The 27837-nt window shown below is 42.0% G+C and overlaps 2 protein-coding genes across 4 annotated transcripts; one reads left to right on the top strand and one right to left on the bottom strand.

Annotated features, from left to right (window-relative positions):
* Nucleotides 1-538: 538 nt before the first annotated feature.
* Nucleotides 539-16478, bottom strand: LOC311108612 (platelet-activating factor acetylhydrolase-like). Of its 3 annotated transcripts, XR_014610523.1 has the most exons (12): nucleotides 16295-16478; nucleotides 15978-16111; nucleotides 15085-15235; nucleotides 14816-14909; nucleotides 14186-14254; nucleotides 13509-13686; nucleotides 13161-13274; nucleotides 11291-11382; nucleotides 8801-8980; nucleotides 2051-2199; nucleotides 855-1662; nucleotides 539-683 (listed from the first exon to the last, which is right to left on the bottom strand). XR_014610523.1 is itself a non-coding variant. In XM_084151277.1 (11 exons), exons 2-11 carry the CDS (start codon nucleotides 16077-16079, stop codon nucleotides 1571-1573), a joined length of 1221 nt encoding a protein of 406 aa, XP_084007403.1. In that variant the 5' UTR covers nucleotides 16080-16111; nucleotides 16295-16478; the 3' UTR covers nucleotides 539-1570. The 3 variants fall into 3 exon arrangements, 2 of the variants coding, with proteins under 2 accessions (XP_084007403.1, XP_084007404.1); XM_084151277.1 differs by having other exon boundaries at nucleotides 539-1662; XM_084151278.1 differs by lacking the exon at nucleotides 8801-8980 and having other exon boundaries at nucleotides 539-1662; nucleotides 16295-16422.
* A 1328-nt stretch (nucleotides 16479-17806) lies between these two features.
* Nucleotides 17807-26218, top strand: LOC311108852 (integrator complex subunit 9-like). The gene is made up of 16 exons (XM_084151621.1): nucleotides 17807-17886; nucleotides 18228-18355; nucleotides 18815-18875; nucleotides 18971-19033; nucleotides 19177-19316; nucleotides 19662-19748; nucleotides 21576-21696; nucleotides 21798-22044; nucleotides 22353-22533; nucleotides 22781-22841; nucleotides 23033-23204; nucleotides 23478-23602; nucleotides 23818-23985; nucleotides 24193-24291; nucleotides 24442-24579; nucleotides 25697-26218. The coding sequence occupies exons 1-16, from the start codon at nucleotides 17878-17880 to the stop codon at nucleotides 25871-25873; spliced, it is 1977 nt and encodes a 658-aa protein (XP_084007747.1). The 5' UTR covers nucleotides 17807-17877; the 3' UTR covers nucleotides 25874-26218.
* Nucleotides 26219-27837: the final 1619 nt, after the last annotated feature.

Below are 27837 nucleotides of genomic sequence, written 5' to 3'. Positions count from 1 at the left end.
AGTAGTTCTAAACAGAACTCTTTCATCCATGGCTTTTATACCAGACTTGTGCATTTATGGAACAATGCAAGATTGATATGTTTAAAATCTTTTTGTAATGTTTCATTTTTGTAATTTTGCCAGTGTTTCAAAAATAAAGCACTATATTTACATATTCCATTATTGTTGAAGTTAGAAAATCTGACATTTTCAATGTGAAAGCCTTTGTTGAATTTAATTATACAAAGTCACAATGTTTGTTCCTGTAAAAAAAAAATTGAAATGTGCAGTGAGAACTGAGAATGTTTTTGTTTTGTTTACACAATACATAATCTTGCACTTCCTTCCAGTCATTTTCTTAGTCTTTACAGCAGCTGTTATGATCTTGTCATACCACCACATCTACAATGTCCTCCACAATCTAGTGTAGAATGCAAGCTACAGCTATGACATTCCAGAACGTTACTAGAAAGTGATGGTTCAAAATCTTCACATAGGACCTTATGATCATATTTCTCACCACATAATTGTCATTGATAAAGAACACAAATACTCGATGTTCACAGTATCCATTTATAGTTGTATACAAATTAGACGCATTGGATTACAGTAGTGTAAAAATGAAAAACATGGAAATGAAGGCTAGAAAAGAAGCTGTTACATTTGAGTGTTCCAGGGTTGTATTTATTAGGGCAGTTTCCCAACTCCAGTACCCCAAACAGCACACATTGTTGAGGCCCAGACAAGCACACCTGATTCAACTTGTCAACTAATCATCAAGCCCTCTAAGTTGAATCAGTTTGTCCGGGACTAGAACAAAAATGTGTGCTGTTGGGGATACTCGAGGAGTTGGGAAACTGCATTAGTTTTCCAACAGAAAACGGAAAGGAGCGTTTCTCATTGGACAAGTTCAGGTTGTTTTAGTGAGTTTTCCGTTTGGTGACTAACAAATACAACCCAGGAGGAAGGAGAAAGGTAGGCTGCTGTAGGGTAAGGCACATGACATATTTATGGCTCTGGTTCAAAGGAATCAAGAAACATCTCATCCTTTGTGAGCTAAGTGTCATCAATTTGTTAGATTCTTGTTGCATCTTCGCTACATTATCTCAATCTGTATTCTGTGCAATCATGCTAAATAATATATTTAACCAAAGTCATAATCACATGAACCATCTGGGGGTTTTAAAATGAAATCTTTGAACTATATTAACAAAGACTCCTTGATCAACTAAATGTCTAAACCGTACTCTTGTATAATATCCCATACAGGTGTATAATCGCATAGCACACTGCAACCACAATTTGGTTCAGGTACAAAGATACTGATGAGTACAGCAAATTGTGTTCTTAGCTGCTCTATATACATACTATGAAACTAAAAAAGCTGTTTATCCCAATACTTGGAGATATACCCCCTCTCCAAGCAATCATAATTTGTTACTGGTAAAGATTGCCTGTAGTAGAAATTGCTTTGAATTGATTTTACATTTTGTCCATGATGAAACAATTTCAAGGCTCAGTGCAGCAAATATTGTCACCTTGAGTTCAGCTAGTGGTATTGTGTAAAGTCCAAAGTTTAGATGGAACTGAACTAAGGTATTTCTGTGACATTGGTGCCTGGAATGAGGTTGTCGTCCTTGCCCTCTATTAGATGGTCCCATTGATTGAAGTCTTTATCCATACCTGCAAAACAAAGGCAAACACAATTGACACAAGGAAATTACTTTGCTTCCTCTGTTTTATCAAATGAAAAAACATTCAGAAGGAAATAATCTCCCGCACACAGAATGACATTTGAACATGTCTGATGCACCTGTTGAAGTTGCCTGGAAACCCGAAATAGAATTGTCGGGCAGAAATGAGCGTTTGAATCAGGAAAGGACCAACCGGTAAAGTACGTTAAAATACAATTTGATTAAACATTCTAGCTTGTAGAGGTTGTGAGAGGAAACTTTCCTGATTCAAATGCTCATTTCTGCCCAACGTAGAATGCAATTCAACATTGGGTTTCCAGGCAACTGTTGAAGCAACCCTTGTTTACAAATCAAATGTACACCATACAGATCCTTACCTAGATGTCGCTGTAGGAACGCTAGCGATGCTTTAGTACAGAGATCGATGGCGACCTGAGGGTCAATCTCTCCTTTCAGCTTCAGGATCTTCCCGATCCAGTTGCCTGTCAGGAAGGTGAAGTCTGGGAAGCTCTGGTGAACGGTTCCCCTGTGGGGGGAGAAGAGAACAGAAGAAGAATACTTGAGTGTCCATTATAATTTTCACATCACAGAAATATATTTATTTTCGATTAACCCAACTTCCTGAGAAACACATGCACGCACACACACACACACAGACCCTGCGGAGTCCAAAGCCAGGGTCAGCCACAGAAGCAAAAAGGACAACACAAATGTCATGATGTGCTTCTCACATACAGTGCATTCGGAAAGTATTCTGACGCATTGACTTTTTCCACATTTTTTGTTACGTTAGTTTTCTTCTAAAATTGATTAAAGAAAAAAATATCCTCATCAATCTACACACAATTCCCCATAATGACAAAGTGAAAACAGATTTTTAGAAATTTTTTGTAATCTATTAAAAATAAAAAACATACCTTATTTACATAAGTATTCAGACCCTTTGCTATGAGACACAAAATTGAGCTCAGGTGCATCCTGTTTCCATTGATAATCCTTGAGATGTTTCTACAACTTGATTTGAGTGCACATGTGGCAAATTCAAATGATTGGACATGATTTGGAAAGGCACACACCTGTCTATATAAGGTCCCACTGTTGACAGTGCATGTCAGAGCAGAAACCAAGCCATGACGTCAAAGGAATTGTCCATAGAGCTCGGAGACAGGATTGTGTCGAGGCAGAGATCTGGGGAAGGGTACCAAAACATTTCTGCAGCATTGAAGGTACCCAAGAACACAGTGGCCTCCATCATTCTTAAATTGAAGAAGTTTGGAACCACCAAGACGCATCCTAGAGCTGGCCGCCCAGCCAAACTGAGCAATCGGGGGAGAAGGGCCATGGTCAGGGAGGTGACCAAGAACCCGATGGTCACTCTGACAGAGCTCCAGAGTTCCTCTGTGGAGATGGAAGAAACTTCCAGAAGGACAACCATCTCTGCAGCACTCCACCAATCAGGCCTTTATGGTAGAGGGGCCAGACGAAAGCCACTCCTTAGTAAAAGGCACATGACAGCCCGCTTGGAGTTTGCCAAAAGGCACCTAAAGACTCTCAGACCATGCGAAACAAGATTCTCTGGTCTGATGAAACCAAGATTGAACTCTTTGGCCAAGTGTCACGTCTGGAGGAAACCTGGCACCATCCCTACGGTGAAGCATGGTGGTGGCAGCATCATGCTATGGTTATCTCAGTAATGGCACCGGAGGGGATGGCTGCCGTTTTATGGACTCTTAACCAACCGTGCTCTTTTGTGTGTTTTTTCGCATTGTTTTTAACTTATTTTGTACACAATGTTGCTTCTACCGTCTCTTATGACCGAAAATAGCTTCTGGACATCAGAACAGCGATTACTCACCTTGAACTGGACGAATCATTTTTATTTTGAGTCGGACAATTTGCTCCAGACACCCGACAGGGCCCTCATCCCCGTCATTCGGAGTAGAAAGAAAAGGAGATATCGCGGAAGGAGATCGGGGTGCTTGGTAAGGAGCCGGCGACAAATTGCTAATCTGCCTTTGCCATTGATACTACTGGCCAACTTACAATCGCTTGATAATAAAATGGACGAACATCCTACCAACGGGACATTAAAAACTGTAATATCCTATGTTTCACAGAGTTGTGGCTGAACGATGACATGAATAACATATAGATGGCGGGTTATACACTGTATCGGCAGAATAGAACGGCAGCCTCTGGTAAGACAAGGGGTGGCGGTTAGGGGTGTAACGATTCGTTTTAACAACGATTCGATTTGTATCACGATTCGTGGTTGTCGATACGATTCAAGGACGATATTGGTTCATTTAGAACGATACGATCCGAAACGATTCAGTGACTTGAAATCGATTCAGTAACCTTTTAGCCAAAAATTCAACCAGTGTGACTGAAATAAATACCTGGTAACCAGTTGCATTTTAATGGCTGGCAATAGTCTTGATATTTTTAACAGTGTTTCATGCCTCCATGCAGACCATCTGGTATTATGAAACTTACCCAGTTCCACAAAGGAGATCCCATTTTCTTCACATAGCTTTATTCAGTGCAGCAGTTTTTTTTGCTCCACCTTTTTGTAAATAAAACTGCAGCAGCTTGACCACAGAGCGATGAAATGTCTCACAGTAAGGAACGTTGCGATCAGCTGATTTCGCGCAATTCTCCAGTGTGTGTGCGGTGCACAGAATGTGCACAAGGGAGTCTCCAACCGCAGCATGTTGCCGGAGTATGGAAAGAGAAAAATATTAAACAGAGCTTGCCGCTGTTCTTCATTCAGCTTGTCTCGCCATCTGGCAAGTGGGCGACTGGACATTTATTCTCGGCTAGCTTTTAGCAATGGCTTGCGCCACATTCGTGTGCTCCTTGCTCTTTTCATGTTTGTCAAATAAAGGATGGTTGAAATTCTTTGAGCCTTTATAAAATGCACCTGTTTTGTCTGCTAGATGTGGATTTGAGCGGCAAATCTTGCACCACATTTCAGTGCGCTCATCGTTAGCTTCAAGCCACTGCACATCTTGGAGCCACTTTTCCGAAAAAAGTATTTTCTTCGGCTCTGGCTCCAGTTGGCGTTTCTTTGTAGGTGGCGAAACGCCAAAGAAGCTGCTTAATGTCTGTTGCTTTTTGGACATCCCTGACAGTAGTTGACAAGCAACATGTCATGTGTAAGGTTAGATGAGAAGATCGGTCAAGTACGCAAAGGCGCGTAGTAACACAAGTGGCATTACGCATTCCTGATTTTTGTCGCGCTTGCGTATCTGCGTACCAGTTATGTGCACCCCTGCATATAAAGTCTGACGTGCTTAAATCCAATGGGTTATTTCCTAGTATCGATACAATCGATTTATTACATTTTAAAACGATGTTAGATCGATATATGTTGTCCAAAAGGCCAACTCGCCGAGCACAGATCGATGTAGTTGGATCATATGAATATAAATCGATACATCGATGTAGTAGATGGATCGTTACACCCCTAGTGGCGGTCTATGTATATTTGTAAACAACAGCTGGTGCACGATATCTAAGGAAGTCTCAAGGTTTTGCTCGCCTGAGGTAGTATCTTATGATAAGCTGTAGACCACACTACCTACCAAGAGAGTTTATCTATATTTTCTTAACTGTCTATTTACCACCACAAACCGATGCTGGCACTAAGACCGCACTCAATGAACTGTAAACGGCCATAAGCAAACAGGAAAACGCTAATCCAGAGGCAGCGCTCCTAGTGGCCGGGGACTTTAATGCAGGGAAACTTAAATCCGTTTTAACTCATTTCTACCAGCATGTTAAATGTGCAAGCAGAGGGAAAAAAACTCTAGACCACCTTTACTCCACACACAGAGACACGTACAAATCTCCCTCGCCCTAAATTTGGAAGATCTGACCATAATTCTATCCTCATGATTCCTGCTTACAAGCAAAAACTAAAGCAGGAAGCACCAGTGTCTCGGTCAATAAAAAAGTGGTCAGATGAAGCAGATGCTAAGCTACAGAACTTTTTTGCTAGCAAAGACTGGAATATGTTCCGGGATTCTTCCGATGGCATTGAGGAGTACACCACATCAGTGCATCGATGATGTCGTCCCCACAGTGACTGTACGTACATACCCCAACCAGAAGCCATGGATAACAGGCAACATCCGCACTGAGCTAAAGGGTAGAGCTGCCGCTTTCAAGGAGCGGGACTCTAACCCGGAAGCTTATAAGAAATCCCTCTATGCCCTCCGACGAACCATCAAACAGGCAAAGCGTCAATACAGGACTAAGATCGAATCGTACAACACCGGCTCCGAAGCTCGCTGGATGTGGCAGGGCTTGCAAACTACTACAGACTACAAAGGGAAGCACAGCCGAGAGCTGCCCAGTGACACGAGCCTACCAGACGAGCTAAACCACTTCTATTCTCGCTTCGAGGCAAGTAACACTGAAACATGCATGAGAGCATCAGCTGTTCCGGACGACTGTGTGATCACGCTCTTCGTAGCCGATGTGAGTAAGACCTTTAAACAGGTCAACATTCACAAGGCCGCAGGGCCAGACGGATTACCAGGACGTGTACTCCGAGCATGTGCTGACCAACTGGCAAGAGTCTTCACTGACATTTTCAACCTCTCCCTGTCTGAGTCTGTAATACCAACATGTTTCAAGCAGACCACCATAGTCCATGTGCCCAAGAACACTAGGGTAACCTGCCTAAATGACTACCGACCCGTAGCACTCTCGTCTGTAGCCATGAAGTGCTTTGAAAGGCTGGTCATGGCTCACATCAACACCATTATCACAGAAACCCTAGACCCACTCCAATTTGCATATCGCCCAACAGATCCACAGATGATGCAATCTCTATTGCGCTCCACACTGCCCTTTCACACCTGGACAAAAGGAACACCTATGTGAGAATGCTATTCATTGTCGACAGCTCAGCGTTCAACACCATAGTGCCCTCAAAGCTCATCACTAAGCTAAGGACCCTGGGACTAAACACCTCCCTCTGCAACTGGATCCTGGACTTCCTGATGGGCCGCCCCCAAGTGGTAAGGGTAGGTAACAACACATCCGCCACGCTGATCCTCAACACGGGTGCCCCTCAGGGGTGCATGCTCAGTCCCCTCCTGTACTCCCTGTTCACTCATGACTGCATGGCCAGGCACAACTCCAACACCATCATTAAGTTTGCCGATGACACAACAGTGGTAGGCATGATCACCGACAACGATGAGACAGCCTATAGGGAGGAGGTCAGAGACCTGGCTGTGTGGTGCCAGAACAACAACCTCTCCCTCAACGTGATCAAGACAAAGGAGATGATTGTGGACTACAGGAAAAATAAGAGGACCGAGCAGGAACAGGTTGAGAGCTTCAAGTCCACATCACCAACAAACTAACATGGTCCAAGCACACCAAGACAGTCGTGAAGAGGGCACAACAAAACCTATTCCCCCTAAGGAGACTGAAAATATTTGGCATGGGTCCTCAGATCCTCAAAAGGTTCTACAGCTGCACCATCGAGAGCATCCTGACTGGTTGCATCACTGCCTGGTATGGCAACTGCTCGGCCTCCGACCGCAAGGTACTACAGAGGGTAGTGCGTACGGCCCAGTACATCACTGGGGCCAAGCTTCCTGCCATCCAGGACCTCTACCAGGTGGTGTCAGAGGAAGGCCCTAAAAATTGTCAAAGACTCCAGATACCCTAGTCATAGACTGTTCTCTCTGCTACCGCACGGCAAGCGGTCCCGGAGCGCCAAGTCTAGGTCCAAGAGGCTTTTAAACAGCTTCTACCCCCAAGCCATAAGACTCCTGAACATCTAATCAAATGGCTACCCAGACTATTTGCATTGCCCCCACCCCTCTTTTACGCTGCTGCTACTCTGTTTATTATCTATGCATAGTCACTTTAATAACTCTACCTACATGTACATATTACCCCAAATACCTCGACTAACCGGTGCACCCGCACACTGACTCTGTACCGGTACCCCCTGTATATAGCCTCGCTATTGTTGTTTTTACTGCTGCTCTTTAATTATTTGTTACTTTTATTTCATATTATTTTATATTGTATTATTTTATTTTGTTATTCTTTCCGCATTGTTGGTTAAGGGCTTTTAAGCATTTCCCTGTAAGGTCTAGACCTGTTGTATTCGGAGCATGTGACAAATAAAATTTGATTTGATGTTTTTCAGCGGCAGGGACTGGGAGACCAGTCAGGATCGAGGGAAAGATTAACGGAGCAAAGTACAGAGAGATATTTGATGAAAACCTGCTCTAGCACTCTCAGGACCTCAGACTGGGGCGAAGGTTCACCTTCCAACAGGACAACAATCCTAAGCACACAGCCAAGACAATGCAGTAGTGGCTTCGGGACAAGTGACTGACTGAATGTCCTTGAGTGGCCCAGCCAGAGCCCGGAATTGAACCCGATTGAACATCTCTAGAGAGACCTGAAAATAGCTGTGCAGCAACGCTCCCCATCCAACCTGACAGAGCTTGAGAGGATCTGCAGAGAAGAATGAGAGAAACTCCCCAAATACAGGTGTGCCAAGCATGTAGCATAATACCCAAGAAGACTCAAGGCTGTAATTGCTGCCAAAGGTGCTTCGACAAAGTACTGAGTAAAGGCTCTGAATACTTATGTAAAATGTCATATTTCAGTTTAAATTTTTTAATAAATGAGCACAAATTTCTAAAAACCTGTTTTTGCATTGTCATTGTCATGATGAGGAAAAACAACAATTTAATCAATTTTAGCATAAGGCTGTAAATTAACAAAATGTTGAAGTCAAGGGGTCAGAATATTTTCCGAATGCACTGTAAAAATTGAGGTAAATGTGTGTTCTTTGGATTGTGAATTGTAACATTGGACTGTGAAAATAAGTTCCTCCTTTGAGAACAACACACAACTCTGAGGTTTTTCTTGCACTGATAGACTGGTTTCAAATCAGGAAGTGGTTTTGTAAGTGCCAGACACGAGATAAACGACAGCAGACCAGAGTGGATTCAGAGAAAGTGTTTGTTTTGTTTGGTCTTTTGTGCACAGATCAACTAAACCAAATAGGTGTGGAAAACTAATCGAATCTATCGTCTTTCACATGTCATCTCAGTCACAATGAATGTATACTCTTTCCGTACTTAATGGTGACCATTTTCCTCTGCGTGGAGGTGGAGTCAGGTGGTACCAGTTTCCTCATGGGCATGATGTTCCCGGCCCACTGGAACTTCTCAGAGTTGATGAAGAAGATGGGCTGCTTTACCCTGACGTTGATCTCCTCATCCAGGGGGAGCATCCACGAGTCCAGGGCAATGCCACACCTGAGGAGATCAACAGCATATACACTGAACAAAAATATAAACGCAACATGTAAAGTGTTGGATTCATGAGCAGAAATAAAAAGATCCCAGAAATATTCCACACGAACAAAAAGCTTATTTCTCTCAGATTGCGCACAAATTTGTTTACATCCCTGTTAGTATTTCTCCTTTGCCAAGATAATCCATCCACCAGACAGGCGTGGTAGATCAAGAAGCTGATTAAACAGCATGATCATTACACAGGTGCACCTTGTGCTGGAGACAAAAGGCCACTCTAAAACGTGCTGTTGTGTCACACAACACAATGCCACAAGTTGAGGGAGCGTGCAATTGGTATGCTGACTATAGGAATGTCCACCAAAGCTGTTGCCAGAGAATTGAATGTTAATTTCTCTACCACAAGCCGTCTCCAACCTAATGTTAGAGAACCGCAGAGGACGTGTAACCACACCAGCCCAGGACCTCCACATCTGGCTTCTTTACCTGCGGGATCGTCTGAGACCAGCCATCCGGACAGCTGATGAAACTGTGGATTTGCACAACGAAGAATTTCTGCACAAACTGTCATAAACCTTCTTAGGGAAGCTCATCTGCATGCTTGTCGTCCTCACTAGGGTCTTCACCTGATTGCAGTTTGGCGTCGTAACCAACTTTTGTGGGAAAATGCTCACCTTCGATGGCCACTGACATCCTGGAGAAGTGTGCTCTTCACTGATCAATCCCGGTTTCATCTGTACCGGGCAGATGGCAGACGGCGTGTATGGTGTCGTGTGGGCGAGAGGTTTGCCGATGTCAACGTTGTGAACAGAGTGCCCCATGGTGGCGGTGGGGTTATGTATGGGCCGGCATAAGCTACGGACAATGAACACAATTGCATTTTATCGATGGCAATTTTGAATGCACAGAGATACCATGACGAGATTGAGGCCGACTGTTGTGCCATTTATCCGTCGCCATCACCTCATGTTTCAGCATGATAATGCACGGCCCCATGTCGCAAGGATCTATACAATTCCTGGAAGCTGAAAATGTCCCAGTTCTTCAGACGTGTACGACAGCATGTTCCAGTTCCCGCCAATATCCAGCAAATTCGCACAGCCATTGAAAAGGAGTGGGACAACATTCCACAGGCCACAATCAACAGCCTGATCAACTCTATGCGAAGGAGATGTGTCGCACTGCATGAGGCAAATGGTGGTCACACCAGATACTGACTGAATTTATGATCCACACCCTACTTTTTTTTTTTAAGGTATCTGTGACCAACAGATGCATTTCTGTATTCCCAGTCATGTGAAATCCATATATTAGAGCCTAATTAAATTTTTTCAATTGACTGATTTCCTTATATGAACTGTAACTCAGTAAAATCTTTGAAATTGTTGCATGTTGTGTTTATATTTTTGTTCATTGTACAACTAATATTATTGTGAGTTTGAGGGGTAGCCAAGAGATCCAAACCTCTTGACAAGTTATGTTAAAGGTCCAATGCAGCTGTTTTTATCTCAACATCAAATCATTTCTGGGTAACAATTAAGTACCTTACTGTGATTGTTTTCAATTAAATGGTAAAAAAAGAAACTAAAATTGCTTCTTAGCAAAGACTAATTTCTCAAGCAAGAATTTAACAACGACTGTGAGTGGGGAGGGGGAAACTGAAAACTAGCTGTTATTGGCAGAAAGGGTTGGAACTCTTTCTTTCTTATTGGTCATTAGTCAGCAGGCCAAAACTCCATCCCACCAAACAGCTCTGACACTAAAAGGGCATTATCATCATTTCACAATTTCACAGTATTATTCCAACCTCATAGTGTGGAATTTTTAATAAAACACAGGGAAATCTTTGTTTTGTACTGCACTGGGCCTTAAAAACTGCACCATTTTCTCTCAGCCTCATGACAAAATGTGTAGAATAGCATTATTATTGATATAATATGGTAACTTAGCAAGAGAGCTAGGGACTTGTGGGTCCTCTCTAGCACTTGAAAAACGGACTTATTGGTGTAAGCCAAACATCTAAAGGACTGGTCTGCGACATCACATTGAGGGTTGAGAAACACTGATTTAGTATACATTTTTATCCAAAGTGACACTGTACAATATATTTTCAGTATACAATATGGGACCATGGGGAATCAAACTCACAACTCTGGTGTTCAAGCACCACGTTCCAACCAACCATCGAAACCACATCTTAATGTGCCATTTAATTACTTTTGATTAAACTTTTGTCGAGAGAGAAATGTAATCTACATTTGAAAACTGAAACGACTGTTTAAATGTGACTAAATTGAGAGGGATAGCTCTTACTTGAAGTTGACCTCTTTGCAGAGGGCTTCGATCACTGTTGCTCCACCGAAAGAATGGCCCATCACTGCTATCCGGCACAAGTCCATAGAGTTCTGGGAAAGAGGAGATACAGGGTGATGTCATTCATTACCAGCATCATAGGATATGATTTGAAATGCCAGGGTATGATTCAAACAGAAGACAAGTAATCGTACTACAGGTTCATACACAAGTTAACTGAATACTAATCAATTGTTCACGCACAACTCTTAGGGCCTGTTTTATTATCCAATGTGGAGGAATATGTAAAAACAGTTATCAAAAACTGTCAGGTGGAAGAATATCCCTTTAAAATCTGTCATTTAACTGATGAAAAACAGGTGGCCTTGGTTATTTTGTTTCCTCTACAAAAAAGGGGTTAAAGTGAGGGAAAAAAGTATTTGATCCCCTGCTGATTTTGTACGTTTGCCCACTGACAAAGACATGATCAGTCTATAATTGTAATGGTAGGTTTATTTGAACAGTGAGAGACAGAATAACAACAAAAAAATCCAGAAAAACACATGTCAAAAATGTTATAAATTGATTTGCATTTTAATGAGGGAAATAAGTATTTGACCCCTCTGCAAAACATGACTTAGTACTTGGTGGCAAAACCCTTGTTGGCAATCACAGAGGTCAGACGTTTCTTGTAGTTGGCCACCAGGTTTGCACAGATCTCAGGAGGGATTTTGTCCTACTCCTCTTTGCAGATCTTCTCCAAGTCATTAAGGTTTCGAGGCTGACGTTTGGCAACTCGAACCTTCAGCTCCCTCCACAGATTTTCTATGGGATTAAGGTCTGGAGACTGGCTAGGCCACTCCAGGACCTTAATGTGCTTCTTCTTGAGCCACTCCTTTGTTGCCTTGACTGTGTGTTTTGGGTCATTGTCATGCTGGAATACCCATCCACGACCCATTTTCCATGCCCTGGCTGAGGGAAGGAGGTTCTCACCCAAGATTTGACGGTACATGGCCCCGTCCATCGTCCCTTTGATGCGGTGAAGTTGTCCTGTCCCCTTAGCAGAAAAACACCCTCCAAAGCATCATATTTCCACCTCCATGTTTGACGGTGGGGATGGTGTTCATAGGCAGCATTCCTCCTCCTCCAAACACGGCGAGTTGAGTTGATGGCAAAGAGCTCGATTTTGGTCTCATCTGACCACAACACTTTCACCCAGTTCTCCTCTGAATCATTCAGATGTTCATTGGCAAACTTCAGACGGGCCTGTATATGTGCTTTCTTGAGCAGGGGGACCTTCTGGGCGCTGCAGGATTTCAGTCCTTCACAGCGTAGTGTGTTAACAATTGTTTTCTTGGTGACTATGGTCCCAGCTCCCTTGAGATCATTGACAAGATCCTCCCGCGTAGTTCTGGGCTGATTCCTCACCGTTCTCATGATCATTGCAACTCCACAAGCTGAGATTTGGAGCACTCCCTTTAAGAGTGTGCTCCTAATCTCAGCTCGTTACCTGTATAAAAGACACCTGGGAGCCAGAAATCTTTCTGATTGAGGGGGTTAAATACTTATTTCCCTCATTAAAATGCAAATCAATTTATAACATTTTTGACATGCGTTTTTATGGATTTTTTTGTTGTTATTCTGTCTCTCACTGTTCAAATAAACCTACCATTAAAATTATAGACTGATCATTTCTTTGTCAGTGGGCAAACGTACAAAATCAGCAGGGGATCAAATACTTTTTTCCCTCACTGTATAAAGGGTTTAAATTGGTGTGTTGTGAATAGGTTGAGCATTGTCTAAATGCAGTGTATTCAGCCATTTGCAACAGCAGAGAACACAAAAGTGTTAAAGAGCTGCTGATTGTTCCATTTCAGACATAAAAAGTCACCGCCAAAGTCATCCAGTCAAACTCTGTCCCAAGCACGTTCTCCATCTTCTTTCCTGAGTTGATTTGGATCAGTGTATCCAAAGCCTTTATGCATTCATCGGCTCTCTGTTTCACCTAGAAAGACAGTTAAATTACATGTAGAAAATTGAAATTGTCTTCCTAACAGAAGGCAATGCAAATGTGGAGAAATACAATATTCCACAATGTTATGGCAGTAGTGGTATTACATTCATGTCAAATGTATTACTCAAATGTAGGGTCCTGAGGAATGGATCAAACAAGCAGATAAAGAAATCTACACATTACATTGTATGTGACATATTCAATTCTGTATATTACTATGTGTACCTGTTTATTCCTGAGGGGGAATTCACTCTCGCCTGGTTTCAGAGATCTGTAGTACATCCATTCCTCTACCAGGTTCTCTGGGGCCTCAGGGTTGGGTTTAGTCGCCGACGCCTCTTCTTTCTCGTCAGGCTCTTCAGTCTTTCCATGGTAGAAGAATGTGGCAGCGGCAGATTCATCCCTAGAGTAAAACAACAAATAAGAAATATCTTTCAGCGGCACAAATACTGACATTCTATTATTTTGGTTGTTGTAAAATGCTGACAGACGCGCACAATTACACCGAAGTCCACAGCAGAAAGCTTAACCCCATGACAGGACAGGCGGGGTTAGGCCATAGAACAGCCATTCTGTTATCCATATAGTCCCAGCACTCCATACTGATAGAAATGTGATAACCTAGTTCGTACCATTGTCTGCACACCCTTCCCACTCCCACCCTCCCTGAGATAAACAGGCAGGCCGCTCACGCCTGCTGCCTATGTGGGGGAGACTGTCTGTGTATTTATGGAGAGTCCTTTGTCATTGTTAGCTTAAGTAAATGTAATGTCGACTGGAACATCCCTTCCTCTGTCCACTGGATTAGGGAGCGCTTTTCAAAGTCTCTTTTCATGAATGAAGTGGACAGAGACTGTGTGTAGAGAATGGGAGAGAGAGTGTGTAGAGAGCATGTGGAGTACCTGTGTTCCACTGCTGCCACTATGAAGCCCTGTGAGGCCAGTTCTGCGCATATGGCTGAATATAAAGTTCTGGGGGGAAAAGACGTAAGGCATAAAATAATGTCCATATCATATCATGTGGAGAATGTACAGTGCCTTTAGGAAGTATTCACACCCCTTTTTCCACATTTTGTTGTGTTACACGTGGGATTAAACTGGACAAATCGGTAACAAAGGAGTTGAATACTTATTGACTCAACATTTTTCAGCTTTCATTTTTAATTAATTTGTAAAAGTGTCAAAAAACATAAGTCCACTTTGACATTATGGAGTATTGTGTGTAGTAACCTCCCGAGTGGTTGGTAGAGCATTTGCAACGCCAGGGTTGTGGGTTCGATTCCCACGGGGGGCCAGTATGAAAAAATAAAAACAAATAATTTATGCACTCACTAACTGTAAGTCACTCTCGGATAAGAGCGTCTGCTAAATGACTAAAATGTAAATGTAGACCAGTGACACAAAATCTCAATTTAATCCATTTTAAATTCAGGCTGTAACATAATAAAATGTGGAAAAAGTCAAGGGGTCTGAATACTTTCTGAAGGCACTGTACATGTAATGTGAACAATAAATGATCACTTCTGTTTGTACCTGAAAGCACCAAGTCCATGAGAGAACACAACAACTGGACACTTCCCATTCTGTTTATACGGGGCATTCATGGCAGCAGGTATCTTAAAAGATCCTTTACAAAAAAACAGAAACAACATGTTATAACAACTCATACAGTTTGTGAGTAATTGAATAACATATACTGTACACTGCATAGAACATGGTACATCTAGCCTACCTGAGTTCCAGGATCACTATAGCTAAAAGAAACTAAATGTTAATGTATATCATAGAATAAACATATTTACCAAAGAGGTAATCAAAAATCTTTTCACTCAGGCCTCTGTTGATTTTCATGAAGTCTGCAAGCCCATTGAAATATTCTCTGCTTGGGATCCAGTCTGGTTTTTCAGCATCCTCGTATGCTACACATGGATAGTATAGCCGAAAGAAGGTGCCCTAGTGACAGACAGTTTCAGCATGGTCTCAGAGCATTTCCTCTTATTCTATAGGTGAATCCGAGACACTCCATTTAGTATGATCAATCATTTGGTATGATATGTTATGTTTCATATACTATGTATTAATTTGTGGATTTTCATAATCCATTTCGTATGATATATTACGAATTTGCAATTTGTACAATATGTTATGAATTACAATTCTTATAATGTTAGGAAATACCAAAATGTACAATAAGTTATGAATGTACAAAACCTATGATATGTTACAAATTCCAATTTGTTGCAGCTCACGTTAGCTAGGTGGCTAACGTTTGCTAGCTCTAGGCGTTAAGTTTAGGAGTAAGGTTAAAGGGTTAAGGTTAGCTAAAAGGGTTAATGTTAGGGGAAGGGTTAGCAAAAATAGTTAAGGTTAGGGGGAGGGTAAGCGTTACATGCTAAGTAGTTGCAAATTAGCTTAAAATTAGTAGCTATGTAGTTGCACAGTTGCTAATTAACTAAAATGCTAAAGTTGTCCATGATGAGATTAGAAAAAGCAATCTTTGCGTTATACGTTTTTGCCTTAATGCCTTAAGTAACCTATCTTATGTAACCATACCAAAGGTAACATGTCATACTAATTTCAGTCTCCCAGATTTACGTTTACTATGTTACGTCTAGTCTATGAGACCAGTCTGACAGTTTCAATAGTTGTTACCAGTTAGTTTCGTATTTAAGATGACAACAACAACACTGTTTACCTCTACAGTGTGATCCATCATGAAATCTGAACATCCCACGGCATTGGGCCCTTTTGCTGGGGGGATCCCCAGATTGTTACAACAGGAGTTTGAATTTCCCATTGCTGCGAAGAGACTCAACTTGCACCTCAGATCTGTCAAAGGAAGTAAACACATTCAGAATGTCACTGAGTCAGCTATCTTCGATGCAACCAAGAGAGTTAGCACAATGTAAAAACTATTGGTTGCATCGAAGCTATATGAGTCCACCATTAGCAAACATCGACCTCAGTAGCTAGGTTGGTAAGTAACTAATAAAGTTAGTTAGATATAGCTACCGATGCAGCAGTTTCTCGTGGGGTTCTAGGTCAACATTATCATCAGTTGAAAGCTAGCTATGTTTACTCTGTGAAAAAAAAAAAAGGATGTCTCGTGACTGGCTTCCTGTGTGCAATCACTGTCTGTGGACACACATTTTGCACGAGTTGGGGACAAGTCCGGACCATTGCGGACAATTAAGTCAAAGATTTGATAAGTAAACCAAGATAGACCACTGCCTGTCGTTTCCAATGTAAACAAATTAGTCATAGTGGGCAGAACAAGCAAGAAGGTGGGCAGAGCCAAGCACGAGCTAGCGAGATCCTATTGGCGTGTTGTAGCAAACATCTGCATATGTCCGTTAGGGAACGCCTACTCTGTGAAGTGCGCAATAACTCAATTCACCTTCTAAACAACGCGATTTTTTAAAACTTTTGCAAAGTCTACAAATCTTACTCCATTCTTTTCATAACAGATTTTAGTTTGGGAACAGAAAACTGTATTGAGATCAAATGTTTCATCGATGAGAGAATTTCCAGAATGTCGGCCAAAATCCATCTTCTCCAACTGCCCGCCATCGGGCTTCCTCTCCCTACCATATTTGGTAGTGAGTGGAAACGCCAAGCGGATGCTTCACATTTATACATCCAGTTAAATATCTGTCTCATTGTTCTATCTGTGATTGTGGTCCACCAACTGACGTAGCTAGCTGGTTAGTTTAGTGTTAGCATTTGCTATCTACAGACTGACAGCAACATGGCACTGGCTCGTGCGTCTCTCTCTGCATGGCTTCTGTGTAGTAATATATGTGTGTGTGTGTGTGTAAAGGTAGACAATCTGTTTGATTATTTGCGTTCCATCATGGAATTAATGTAACGTTAGCTAATTACATTTTGCGTGAATCCAAAGATTATGGATATACTGACAAGATACATGTCTCTCCCCTAACAATGGGAGTCCGTTGTCCACAAAGCGGCTCGGCGGGCTGTCTAACTTCCGCCTATTCTTTGTTTGGATTGGTGGATACATCTCATTATTGTAAAAAAATATATAGAATATTGAATGAGGGTTGTTGATGTCAACCGCCTGTATTCAATGGAGAGAGATGCTACGCTACTAGCCTCATGACATGAATATGCATAGCCATCTCGAGACAACTCTTTTTTTCTCAAATTTGCCAGGATGTCACGTGTCCTAATATATCAGTACACTCGTAACAACTTAGGCATTACAAAACTTATATTCGATAAAATAAACCTCACGTAGAAAATAAGCCATTGATTTTTTGTTGTTGACCAAATTCGACACTCTCATTGAACTCTCTACCAAAACGTATTGCTTTGTGGGCGAAAAAACGCGTCCTGCTGGAGGGAGACAGATTTTCCGCCGAGTTGGGCATCTCTCTTACTCTTCCTCTTTGGCGTATCTCCCAATAGTGTACAGGCAATGATACACTCTTTCATGCAAGGACACTTGGTACTCCACGACTGTAGGGGGTGGTAAATGCAACAATTTATGTTTTTAACAAAGCGGTAGTCCAAAAGTAAGACTTGTCCACAATGCTGAAGATAGACTGGATTTGTCTACATTAAAATCGATAAAGATGAAATTGGTGAGTTGATCCAACATGAGGAGAATTTACCATTGACTGATACGCTATTCTTTGGTATGCTCATGTAGTTGATATGGCTGCTTGGCTAGGCTAGCCAATTACCGGTAGCTCTTTTTGTTTGCAATTACTAGCATGTTAACGTTAGCTTGCTACAGTTATCACACTACATTTGCACGTTTTTGAACAATAACAAGCCAGCAACCAATTATTGACAAGACCGTTTTTCTGTTGCATTTGCTATGTAAGTTGCTATTGTTGTTGTTCTAGCTAACTTCTTAGCTAGCATGCCTGTTGAGAGATAACAGTGACTAAAATGTAAATGTAGGATCTCTTCCTTTCAGTACTGTCTGTCAGGTCACCCCACCCTGCCATGCAATGTCCTCAAATTCAAATCCACCACCATCATGTTGGACTGTGGGCTGGACACTACCTCTGTCCTGCAGTTTCTACCACTGCCTCTGGTGCACAGGTGAGACTAAAGTGATGTTCACAACACAGGAGGTTGGTGGCACCTTAATTCGGGAGGATAGGCTCGCGCTAATGGCTGGAGAGGAATGAGTGGAATGGATATCAAATACAGACATCAAACATCAAACCATTTGTTTTGATGCCATTCCATTTGCGCCGTTCCGGACATTATTATGAGCCGTACTCCTCTCAGCAGCCTCCTGTGGTTCACAACAGTGCTGCTGTACATCGGCCACAAAGCAGTAAGCATTGGGGTAGTCTCGCGTTGCATACCTCCAAAACCACGTCATTGTCACGCCTCCCGTGAACGGAAGCCTGGTTCTCGACGAGGCTAGCATTGAGGCTATACCTTCCCAAAAAATTCCTTAGGTTAACATTGCAAAGACATTTACCATGAATAGAGATATTTGCCCCAACAAGTGCCATGCCATGATGATAGAGTACCCTCTCTCATTTCCAGCCCAAGGCTTTCCAAGCTCCCTGGATGGGTGTCTAAAGATGGCACGATAAACCTTGAGAAGGTATGCGGTCACATTTCTGTTTCATGTCTATTTAATCTAATATGGATTTATTCATAATTTTAGCTGACCATTCCCCCACACATGTCTACCTTCAGGAGCTGAAAGAGTGTGCAGGTCGCGTCTTTGTAGACTCACAGCCAGAGTTCTGTCTCCCTGAGGTAATGTAAACCTGGATATAATTCAAACCTTCAACCTGTACATGAAATTAACCTGGGCACTTCAGAAGTCACTGTGGGTAACATCATCCCATGTTAATGTGGTTGTCTTGCTTATCGCGTACTTGTCCATCTTCCTCACTCAGAAAGAGCTGCTGGACCTGTCCACCATAGACGTCATTCTAATCTCCAACTACCACTGTATGATGGCCCTGCCTTACATCACAGAGCACACAGGCTTCACTGGGACCGTGTACGCCACAGAGCCAACGCTGCAGATCGGCAGGTTAGGGAGGGTGACTGCCGTGACTAGAATCATCTGTCACAATCTAGAATCACATTCTAGAATCACATTCTAGAATCACATTCTAGAATCAGCAGAATTGGCAACAATTTCAGAAAAATTGCAATTCACATTCTAGAATCACATTCTAGAATCACTAGGATTGGCAACACAAGGAATGTAAAGACTTGTTGGCAACATTGCAGAAAAATGTAATGATTCTAGAATGTAATTCTAGCACTTCACTTTCAAGAATCACATTCTAGAATCATTAGAATGGTAACATTCCAGAAAAAATGGCAAGGGGATCTTGGATATCACCAGCTGATTCTACCCATCTGCCCTCAGACTTCTGATGGAGGAGCTGGTAAACTTCATGGAGAGAGTTCCCAAGGCCCAGTCTGCCACCTGCTGGAAGTATAAGGAAATACAAAGGTATGGCTTGGTGACAGTCCTGACCAATGCCCTCCATGTATTAGTTTAGGATATGTCAATTTATGATATACATGTAATTCATAAACTGAGAGCACACTATTTTCATGAGAAAGAGCATCATATAGAGCAGGGGTATTCAATCAGGGGTCTGACAAGTAATCATGATTACCCAAAATTACATAATCTTCACAGCCCTAGTTAGGTGTGCTTGCTGAAGGCAAAGCACAACTCTAGAGTTCTTACACACTCTTATTAATATTATTATTATTATTATTCTATTCGCTCTAGCGCTTAAACGATTTTAAGCTATAAACATTAAACCAACTTTCAAATGTGCAGATTGCCCCAGCTTAGATTGTTTGAGAAAAACGTTTTGATGCCATTTTGTACTACAACCATATTTAAATGAGCTCCCAATGCATTTCAATAGCAATAAAAGGGCCATAGACTTCCATGGGGAACATTTTGAAATTTGGGGCGAGCATCTCCTACACCATTTAAGCTAGCAACACCAAATCAATGTTGAGATGTTCAGACTGACTCTACTTAGATTGCTTGTCAAAGGCTTTTTGATACTATTTATACTTTTTAAACTATAACCATTTAAAATATGCATAAATTAACATGGGTTGGATTGAGAATCATAGAAATACAGTGGTAGCTATTCAAAATGCTCCTACTCCTTAACCAATTAAGCTACAAGACCAACTTTAAAACATTCAGGCTATCCTAACTTCAAATTCGTATAAACTTTGATCAACTATAACAGTATAAATTCACATAAATTAGGATAAAATAACTCAACAGTAAAGTGAAAAACTCACCAGAAGCGGGCAGAGCGAGGCAGGTGGAAAGGATGGGACAGACAGAGCAGTGACTGTCTGCTAGCAGGATAGGCCATATCAGTAATCATCCCGTGTAGCTCAGTTGGTAGAGCATGGCGCTTGCAACGGCAGGGTTGTGGGTTCGATTCCCACGGGGGGGCCAGTATGAAAAAAAAAAATATATGCACTCACTAACTGTAAGTCGCTCTGGATAAGAGCGTCTGCTAAATTACAAAAATGTAAATGTAAATCTTTGCTGATAGCGATGTTGTGGTTCCATAAGTGGATGAATTGGTCTAATTTAGCATGTATGGTAAAGCCTCAACCCTTAGCTACCTCTTCCAATTCAAATGAGGTCGAAAGATGTGAATAATGACCTTTTTGTTTTGTGTGACTACAGCGGCTGCGATAAAACACAAAAATAGAGACACGTTCTAATTGGGCGAGGTGTCAAAGCAGACAACACGCTCGCCCGCCTGGCTTCGGTTGAGTCATTATAATTCAAAACAATGCATTCTAAAATAAATTACACACTCTCATTTGATGAGTTTAGCCCTTACATTTTTAACCGTTCAAGCTAGACACCAAACCAACTTTCACATGTTCAGGCTATCCTATCCAATCAATCAGCCAATCAATCAATCCATTTTTCCATCTAACTACTTTTCCAACTATAACCAGTCCCTACCATTACTTAAGCAGTCACTACCACTACTGTAACTTATTTCAATATCATAAATACTTTTTAAAAAGCTAGCAAGCTAAAATTTTCTTCAGGAAATGTACTTCTCTAGTTTGGAGTTAGCCTGTTAGCTAGAAAGGTATGTTAGAGTTTACATTTCTTCTAATTATAATGTGGGGAGGTCAAAATAATGAAAAACGATCTACCAAATCTATTCATTTTTAAATGTTGATTATTTGTCCTTATTTTCTAACATGATGGGGGTCCCTGGGCAAGAAAATATTAAAGACCCCTGATATAGAGACATGAATGTCTGTTTAGGCTGCTCCCCGGCCCGCTTAAGGATGCTGTAGAAGTGTCGACTTGGAAGAGATGCTACAGTATGCAGGATGTCAACTCTGCTCTCAGCAAGGTGCAACTCGTGGGCTACTCGCAGAAAGTGGTAAGAGATCCGTCTTGTGCACTATAATTCAAACACACACGCAAACACACACACTAATTCACCTAATAACTTAAGCTAACTTTTATAATTTCTCTCTCCAGGAGCTGTTTGGCGCCGTGCAGGTCACACCCCTGAGCTCTGGTTACTCATTGGGTAGCTCTAACTGGATTATCCAATCACATTATGAGAAGGTTTCGTATGTCTCTGGCTCCTCCCTCCTCACCACACATCCACAGCCCATGGATCAGAGCTCCCTAAAGAACAGTGACGTTCTGATTCTGACGGGCCTCACACAGATGCCAACCGCCAACCCAGATGGCATGCTAGGGGACTTCTGCAGTAACCTAGGTATGTGGTGTCCTGTTCCCAGATCTGTTTGTGCTGTCTTGCCAACTCCTATGGCCATTGGCTTTCATCAATGTCCATTGCTCCATCAACAGTACAATTACCTAATCTTTGGAATCTTGTATAGTACCCATAAAAACACAGTACATTCAAATTTGTATTTACATGTAAGATAGAAGTGGAGACCAAAAATGTATAGAAACAGGTTTGAGGTGTAACTAAATGTAATGTCTTTAGACAGGTACTCAGAAAGCTAACTACAGGTTGACCTATGATGTTGTGTCGGACCAAACTGTCTGTTGTGCTTGTAGCCATGACGATCCGTGCTGGGGGCAACGTGCTGGTACCATGCTATTCCTCAGGGGTGATCTATGATCTCCTGGAGTGCCTCTACCAATTCATAGAGAACGCCAATCTAGGCTCCACCCCCTTCTACTTCATCTCGCCTGTCGCCAACAGCTCTCTGGAGTTCTCACAGATCTTCGCAGAGTGGTGAGTTCCAGAGCCATAGAATTACAATTCTTCTAGCACATTCTTTCTATGACCAGTGCTTTTTGAGCTGTCTGTAGATTTTACTTTGCCATCTCGAACATGTCTCTCTTGTAAAATAGATTTTTTTTAAATCTCAATAAGACAAACCTGTAAAAAAAGGTTAACCTGTTTTAAATAAAAAATGACTGTTGGTAGCAAACCTGCCCCTGGAGATGAGTCTTTTCCCCTCTCCCTACACGTCCAACAGGCTTTGTCACAATAAGCAGTCCAAGGTCTACCTTCCAGAACCACCTTTCCCTCACGCTGAGGTAAGGCTCTGTCTTTAAATTGATTTGTTTTAAAGAGAGTTGCTGCTTTATGAAATTACATTGCACCATACATTTAATTTGTATCTTTGACTTACTCAATCTATAAGAATTTTGGTTAAGACAGTTTTCTTTATAATTTAGCTATAGCTGTATGTTGTCCTATCTCTGACACTTGTCTATGTATGTTTCAGCTGATTCAGACGAACAAGTTGAAGCACTACCCCAGTATCCATGGCGACTTCAGCAGTGAGTTCCGGCAACCGTGTGTGGTGTTCACCGGACACCCGTCTCTTCGCTTCGGGGACGTGGTGCACTTCATGGAACTGTGGGGCAAATCCAGCCTCAACACTATAATCTTCACTGGTGAGCACAACTGTACCAGAACATGGCAAGTTGCCAGCCATGGTACCCTGTCCCTAATCCTGCGCTAGCTAGCTAGTCTGTCGCAAGAGACTTGACCTGTCCCTAAAACTTTGTGGTCCATAAAAAATATCATTAGTAGGCTATATAAAACAGAACGGCTATATAAAACAGAACGCCAGATCCCATGGTCCCAAGGTGCCTTTCATTAGTCTGTGCCTAAAATATGTGGTCTAATAAATTAACTGTTGAAATGGTTCTATCTTACTCCCATAGAACCAGACTTCTCCTACCTGGATGCGTTAGCCCCGTACCAGCCCCTAGCCATGAAGTGTGTGTACTGCCCCATTGACACTCGCCTCAACTTCCACCAGGTCTCCAAGCTGCTCAAGGAGGTCCAGGTACTCAATTCACTCAATATGTGGAACCTTTTTTAAAGTGTATGAATCTATGTTGAGTTCAACATGAAAGTGAAGAGATACTGAGTTTGTTCAAATCAACCATAATTATACATTTATAATGCACTTCTCTCTCCCCTTCATTTTGTCATATCTTTCCTGTTTTCACCTTGGACACATTATTCTTCTCCCTTTTTGCACATAACCTCCCCTCCCAGCCTCTCCATGTGGTGTGTCCAGAGCAGTACACCCAGCCACCGCCAGCCCAGTCCCACCGCTCAGACTTGATGCTGGAGCTGCAGCCCCCTCCCATGCCCTATCGCCGCTGCTCTGTGCTGGGTCTGCCCTTCAGACGCCGCTACGAACGCATCCAGCTGCTGCCAGAGGTAGGGCCTGTTGCAACACTCTTGTCTGGCATTTCCATACTCCTAAGTCTCGTTTATCACTCTGCTGTTTTGAGGAAGCCTGGAAATCGAGGCTAGCAATATATAAACCCCTTCTGGCCAAAAGGAGTGTGCACTATATGGAACATTAGGGTGTTGTTGAGGTTTTTCCTAACAGTCTCCAAACCCCTACCTGTCGTCCCTCTGTAGCTGGCCAAATCCCTAGTGCCCTCTGAGATCAAACCTGGCATCTCTATAGCAACTGTGTCCGCAGTTCTGCAGTCCAAGGATAACAAGCATACGCTGCAGGTCAGTGTGAGTGTAGGTTGTGTGTGTGTGTGTGTGTGTGTGAATACGTATGTGTTGAATAAATAAATTGCCCAGAAAGGAAAATTCACTAGTATCAGCAGCAAAGGTGTGATGTATACACCACTAACTATCTTGTCTGTGTGCTACCAGCCAGTTCCCAAGCCCCCTCCGCTGCCCCCCAGTAAGAAGAGGAAGCGTGTAGTAGAGGAGCCCCCAGAAGTGCTGGCCCCCAAACCACTGCTTAGTGGAGCTGTACCCCTGGAAGCCTTCTTAGCCATGCTACACAAGGTGAGAACAGGGGAGAATGACTGCCCCCTCTTATTGAAACCATGGAGGCTCAAGGCCGACCACGGTACTGCAGGCATTGGTTGCAGACAACAGGGTCCCCCATTATAGTGAATGGGAAAATGGCAATTTTCGTGGTCAATCTTTGTGTAAATAAACACATTTTTCAAAGACAATCATGGTACCAATAGTTGCTTCTAATACACCAGATGTATGTCTTTTAACTGATTATTTTAAAATCGCATACAGAAGTTAAGGATAATTTAGTTGCTGATGGCAGCCTGCAGTACCCTGGTCAGCCTTCAACTTGAGTTACTCAATGAGGGGGCAGCACTGAGCTAGCCTGCAACGTCACTTCATGGAATAGCTCAAACTGCGCATGTTATGTCTCCATGAGACGCCATCTTAACCGACTTCATTTGGCTTCAATGCGCTATTGAGTCTTCACATAGGAATAAATGATGTCACATGATCAATGGCTGTGTCCATTCATATGCAGTACCAGTCAAAAGTTTGGACACCTACTTGTTCAAGGGTTGTTCTTTATTTGTACAATTTTCTACATTGTAGAATAATAGTGAAGACATCAAAACTATGAAATAACACATGTGGGAACTCCTTCAAGACTGTTGAAAAAGTATTCCAGGTGAAGCTGGTTGAGAGAATGCCAAGAGTGTGCAAAGCTGTCATCAAGGCAAAGAGTGGCTATTTGAAGAATCTCAAATATAAAATATATTTTGATTTGTTTAACACTTTTTTGGTTACTATATGATTCCATATGTGTTATTTCATAGTTTACGTCTTCACTATTATTCTACAATGTAAAAAATAATAAAAATAAAGAAAAACCCTTGAATGAGTAGGTGTGTCCAAACTTTTGACTGGTAGTGTATATAGTCATTGGTTGAGAGGGATACCTTCAAAGTGTTGAACACTGAATACATATGTGTATGCCTTTCCCCTATCTGAAGAGACGGGGTTCATGTAAACAGTATGGTGATTGCTCTCCTTCCAAGCTTCCAATTGGCTTAGGAGAGCTTCTGCCTTATAATTCGGTCTCTTCATATATGCACAAATTAAGGCTCAGCTGTGTTTTTGGACACATTCTCTTCCCTCCCAGCACGGTATCACGGAGGTCAAGGTAGAGGAGACGGCAGACGGCCACATTCTGCACCTGCAGGCCGAGGACACTCTGATCCAGCTGGAGGAGGACGGGACACACATCGTGTGTGACGACAACGAGCCACTCCGCACCGCTCTCAGGGACCTGGTGCTGCGCTTCCTCATGAAACTCTAACCTTTATCCCCTGACCTAAATTCCACCGCTTTTCCTCAATGTGCGTGTTTGATTGTTACATTGCAGTTGGCAACTGCAGACTGACTGTTCTACAAATCTGGCATTCTGAATGGCTACTTATTATGATTGTTAGATCAGTCCGTTTAGTCACCAACTGCAATGTAGTCAATCTCAAACATGCACTTTTTCTATCCCAATAGCTGGAAGTGGCTTTCTCGGCTTGTCTCCTCATCTGTTGAGCTGGTGATGTCATTTTTGTTTGTCTTGAATGTAAGAGGGTAGTGCTTTTATAAAATTGTCTTGTAATAAACGACATTAAAGAAAAAGGAATTTCCAGGACACTGACCATGTGTTGTGAAATATTTAAATAGATCAAATAAATGTTATCCTTTTAATGTACAATATCTTAAATATACAGTGTACTACATGAGCATTAGATAAAACAAATGTATGTATGCAGCAGGTGGAAATGTTGACGTATTGATTGTCAGGAAGTAGGGCCCTGTTGGATGGATGACACGACTACAGACTTGACAAATTAGACAGACAACCGCACGCTACCCATCACATTACTTTCCCCGTATCTAATTAAACTGGATACCGGTAAGTGAACATCTTGAAGAAGAACGGAGGAAGTGGATTGTTGCGTTTGAGCTGACCTACAAATGCTTTAGTGAAAATATGCATTTAATACCGCACTTGAAAAGTAAACATATACAGTGCCTTCAAAGTATTAATAATAATATGCCATTTAGCAGACGCTTTTATCCAAAGCGACTTACAGTCATGCGTGCATACATTTTTGTGTATGGGTGGTCCCGGGGATCGAACCCACTACCTTGGCGTTACAAGCACCATGCTCTACCAGCTGAGCTACAGAGGACCACTCATACCCCTAGATAAATAGTTTTTTTTCTTAACCATCTACACACAATACCCCATAATGACAAAGTGAAAACATGTTTTTAGAAATTGTAGCAAATTTATTGAATATGAAATGTAAATTAGGTATTTCTGTATAAGTATTCACACCCCTGAGTCAATAGGTCTTAGTATAACCTTTGGCAGAGATTACAGCTGTGAGTCTTTCTGTGGAAATCTATTTGCACACCTGGATTGTACAATATTTTTAAAATTCTTCAAGCTCTGTCAAGTTGGTTGTTGATCATTGCTAGACAGCCATTTTCAAGTCTTGCCATAGATTTAAGCTGATTTAAGTCAAACCTAACTAGGCCACAGGAACATTCAATGTTGTCTTGGTAAGCAACTCCAGTGTATATTTGGCCTTGTGTTTTAGGTTATTGTCCTGCTGAAAGGTGAATTTGTCTTCCAGTGTCAGTTGGAAAGCAGACTAAACCAGATTTTCCTCTCGAATTTTGCCTGTGCTTAGCTCTACTCCATTTTATTTTTTACCTTTAAAAAGGATGACAAGCATACCCATAACATGATGCAGACACCACAATGCTTGAAAATAAGAAGAGTGGTACTCAGTGATGTGTTGTGCTTGCCCGAAACACTTTGCATTCAGGACATTTCTTTGCCAGTTTTTGCAGTTTTACTTTAGTGCCTTATTGCAAACAGAATGTTTGGAATATTTGTATTCTGTACAGGCTTCCTTCTTTTTACCCTGTCATTTAGGTTAGTATTGTGGAGTAACTACAATGTTGTTGATCCATCCTCAGTAACTGAGTTAGGAAGGACCCTGTATGTTTGTAGTGACTGGGTGTATTGATACACCATCCAAAGTGTAATTAATAACTTCACCATACTCAAAGGAATATTCAATGTCTGCAGTGACATTTTTTTTACCCATCTACCAATAGGTGCCCTTCTTTGCGAGGCATTGGAAAACCTCCTTGGCCTTTGTGGTTGAATTTGTGTTTGACTGAGGGACCTTACATATAATTGTGTGTTAGAAGTACAGAGATTAGGTAGTCATTCAAAGATCATGTTAAACACATTGC

Source organism: Coregonus lavaretus (genome assembly GCF_964263955.1).
Source record: "Coregonus lavaretus genome assembly, chromosome: 33".
Taxonomy (NCBI): domain Eukaryota; kingdom Metazoa; phylum Chordata; class Actinopteri; order Salmoniformes; family Salmonidae; genus Coregonus; species Coregonus lavaretus.
This window is presented reverse-complemented; position numbering and strand designations above follow the sequence as displayed.

Excerpts from the sequence above, each read along its gene's own strand:
- LOC311108612 (XM_084151277.1), bottom strand. The coding sequence starts at position 16,079 with ATGGGAAATTCAAACTCCTGTTGTAACAATCTGGGGATCCCCCCAGCA. Across the intron at positions 13,275-13,508 it reads TCCCCCTCAGGAATAAACAG|GTGAAACAGAGAGCCGATGA; the intron begins GTACACATAGTA and ends CTGTCTTTCTAG. Across the intron at positions 8,981-11,290 it reads TGCAAAGAGGTCAACTTCAA|GTGTGGCATTGCCCTGGACT; the intron begins GTAAGAGCTATC and ends TGATCTCCTCAG.
- LOC311108852 (XM_084151621.1), top strand. Across the intron at positions 19,317-19,661 it reads CCAACGCTGCAGATCGGCAG|ACTTCTGATGGAGGAGCTGG; the intron begins GTTAGGGAGGGT and ends ATCTGCCCTCAG. Across the intron at positions 23,205-23,477 it reads CAACACTATAATCTTCACTG|AACCAGACTTCTCCTACCTG; the intron begins GTGAGCACAACT and ends TTACTCCCATAG.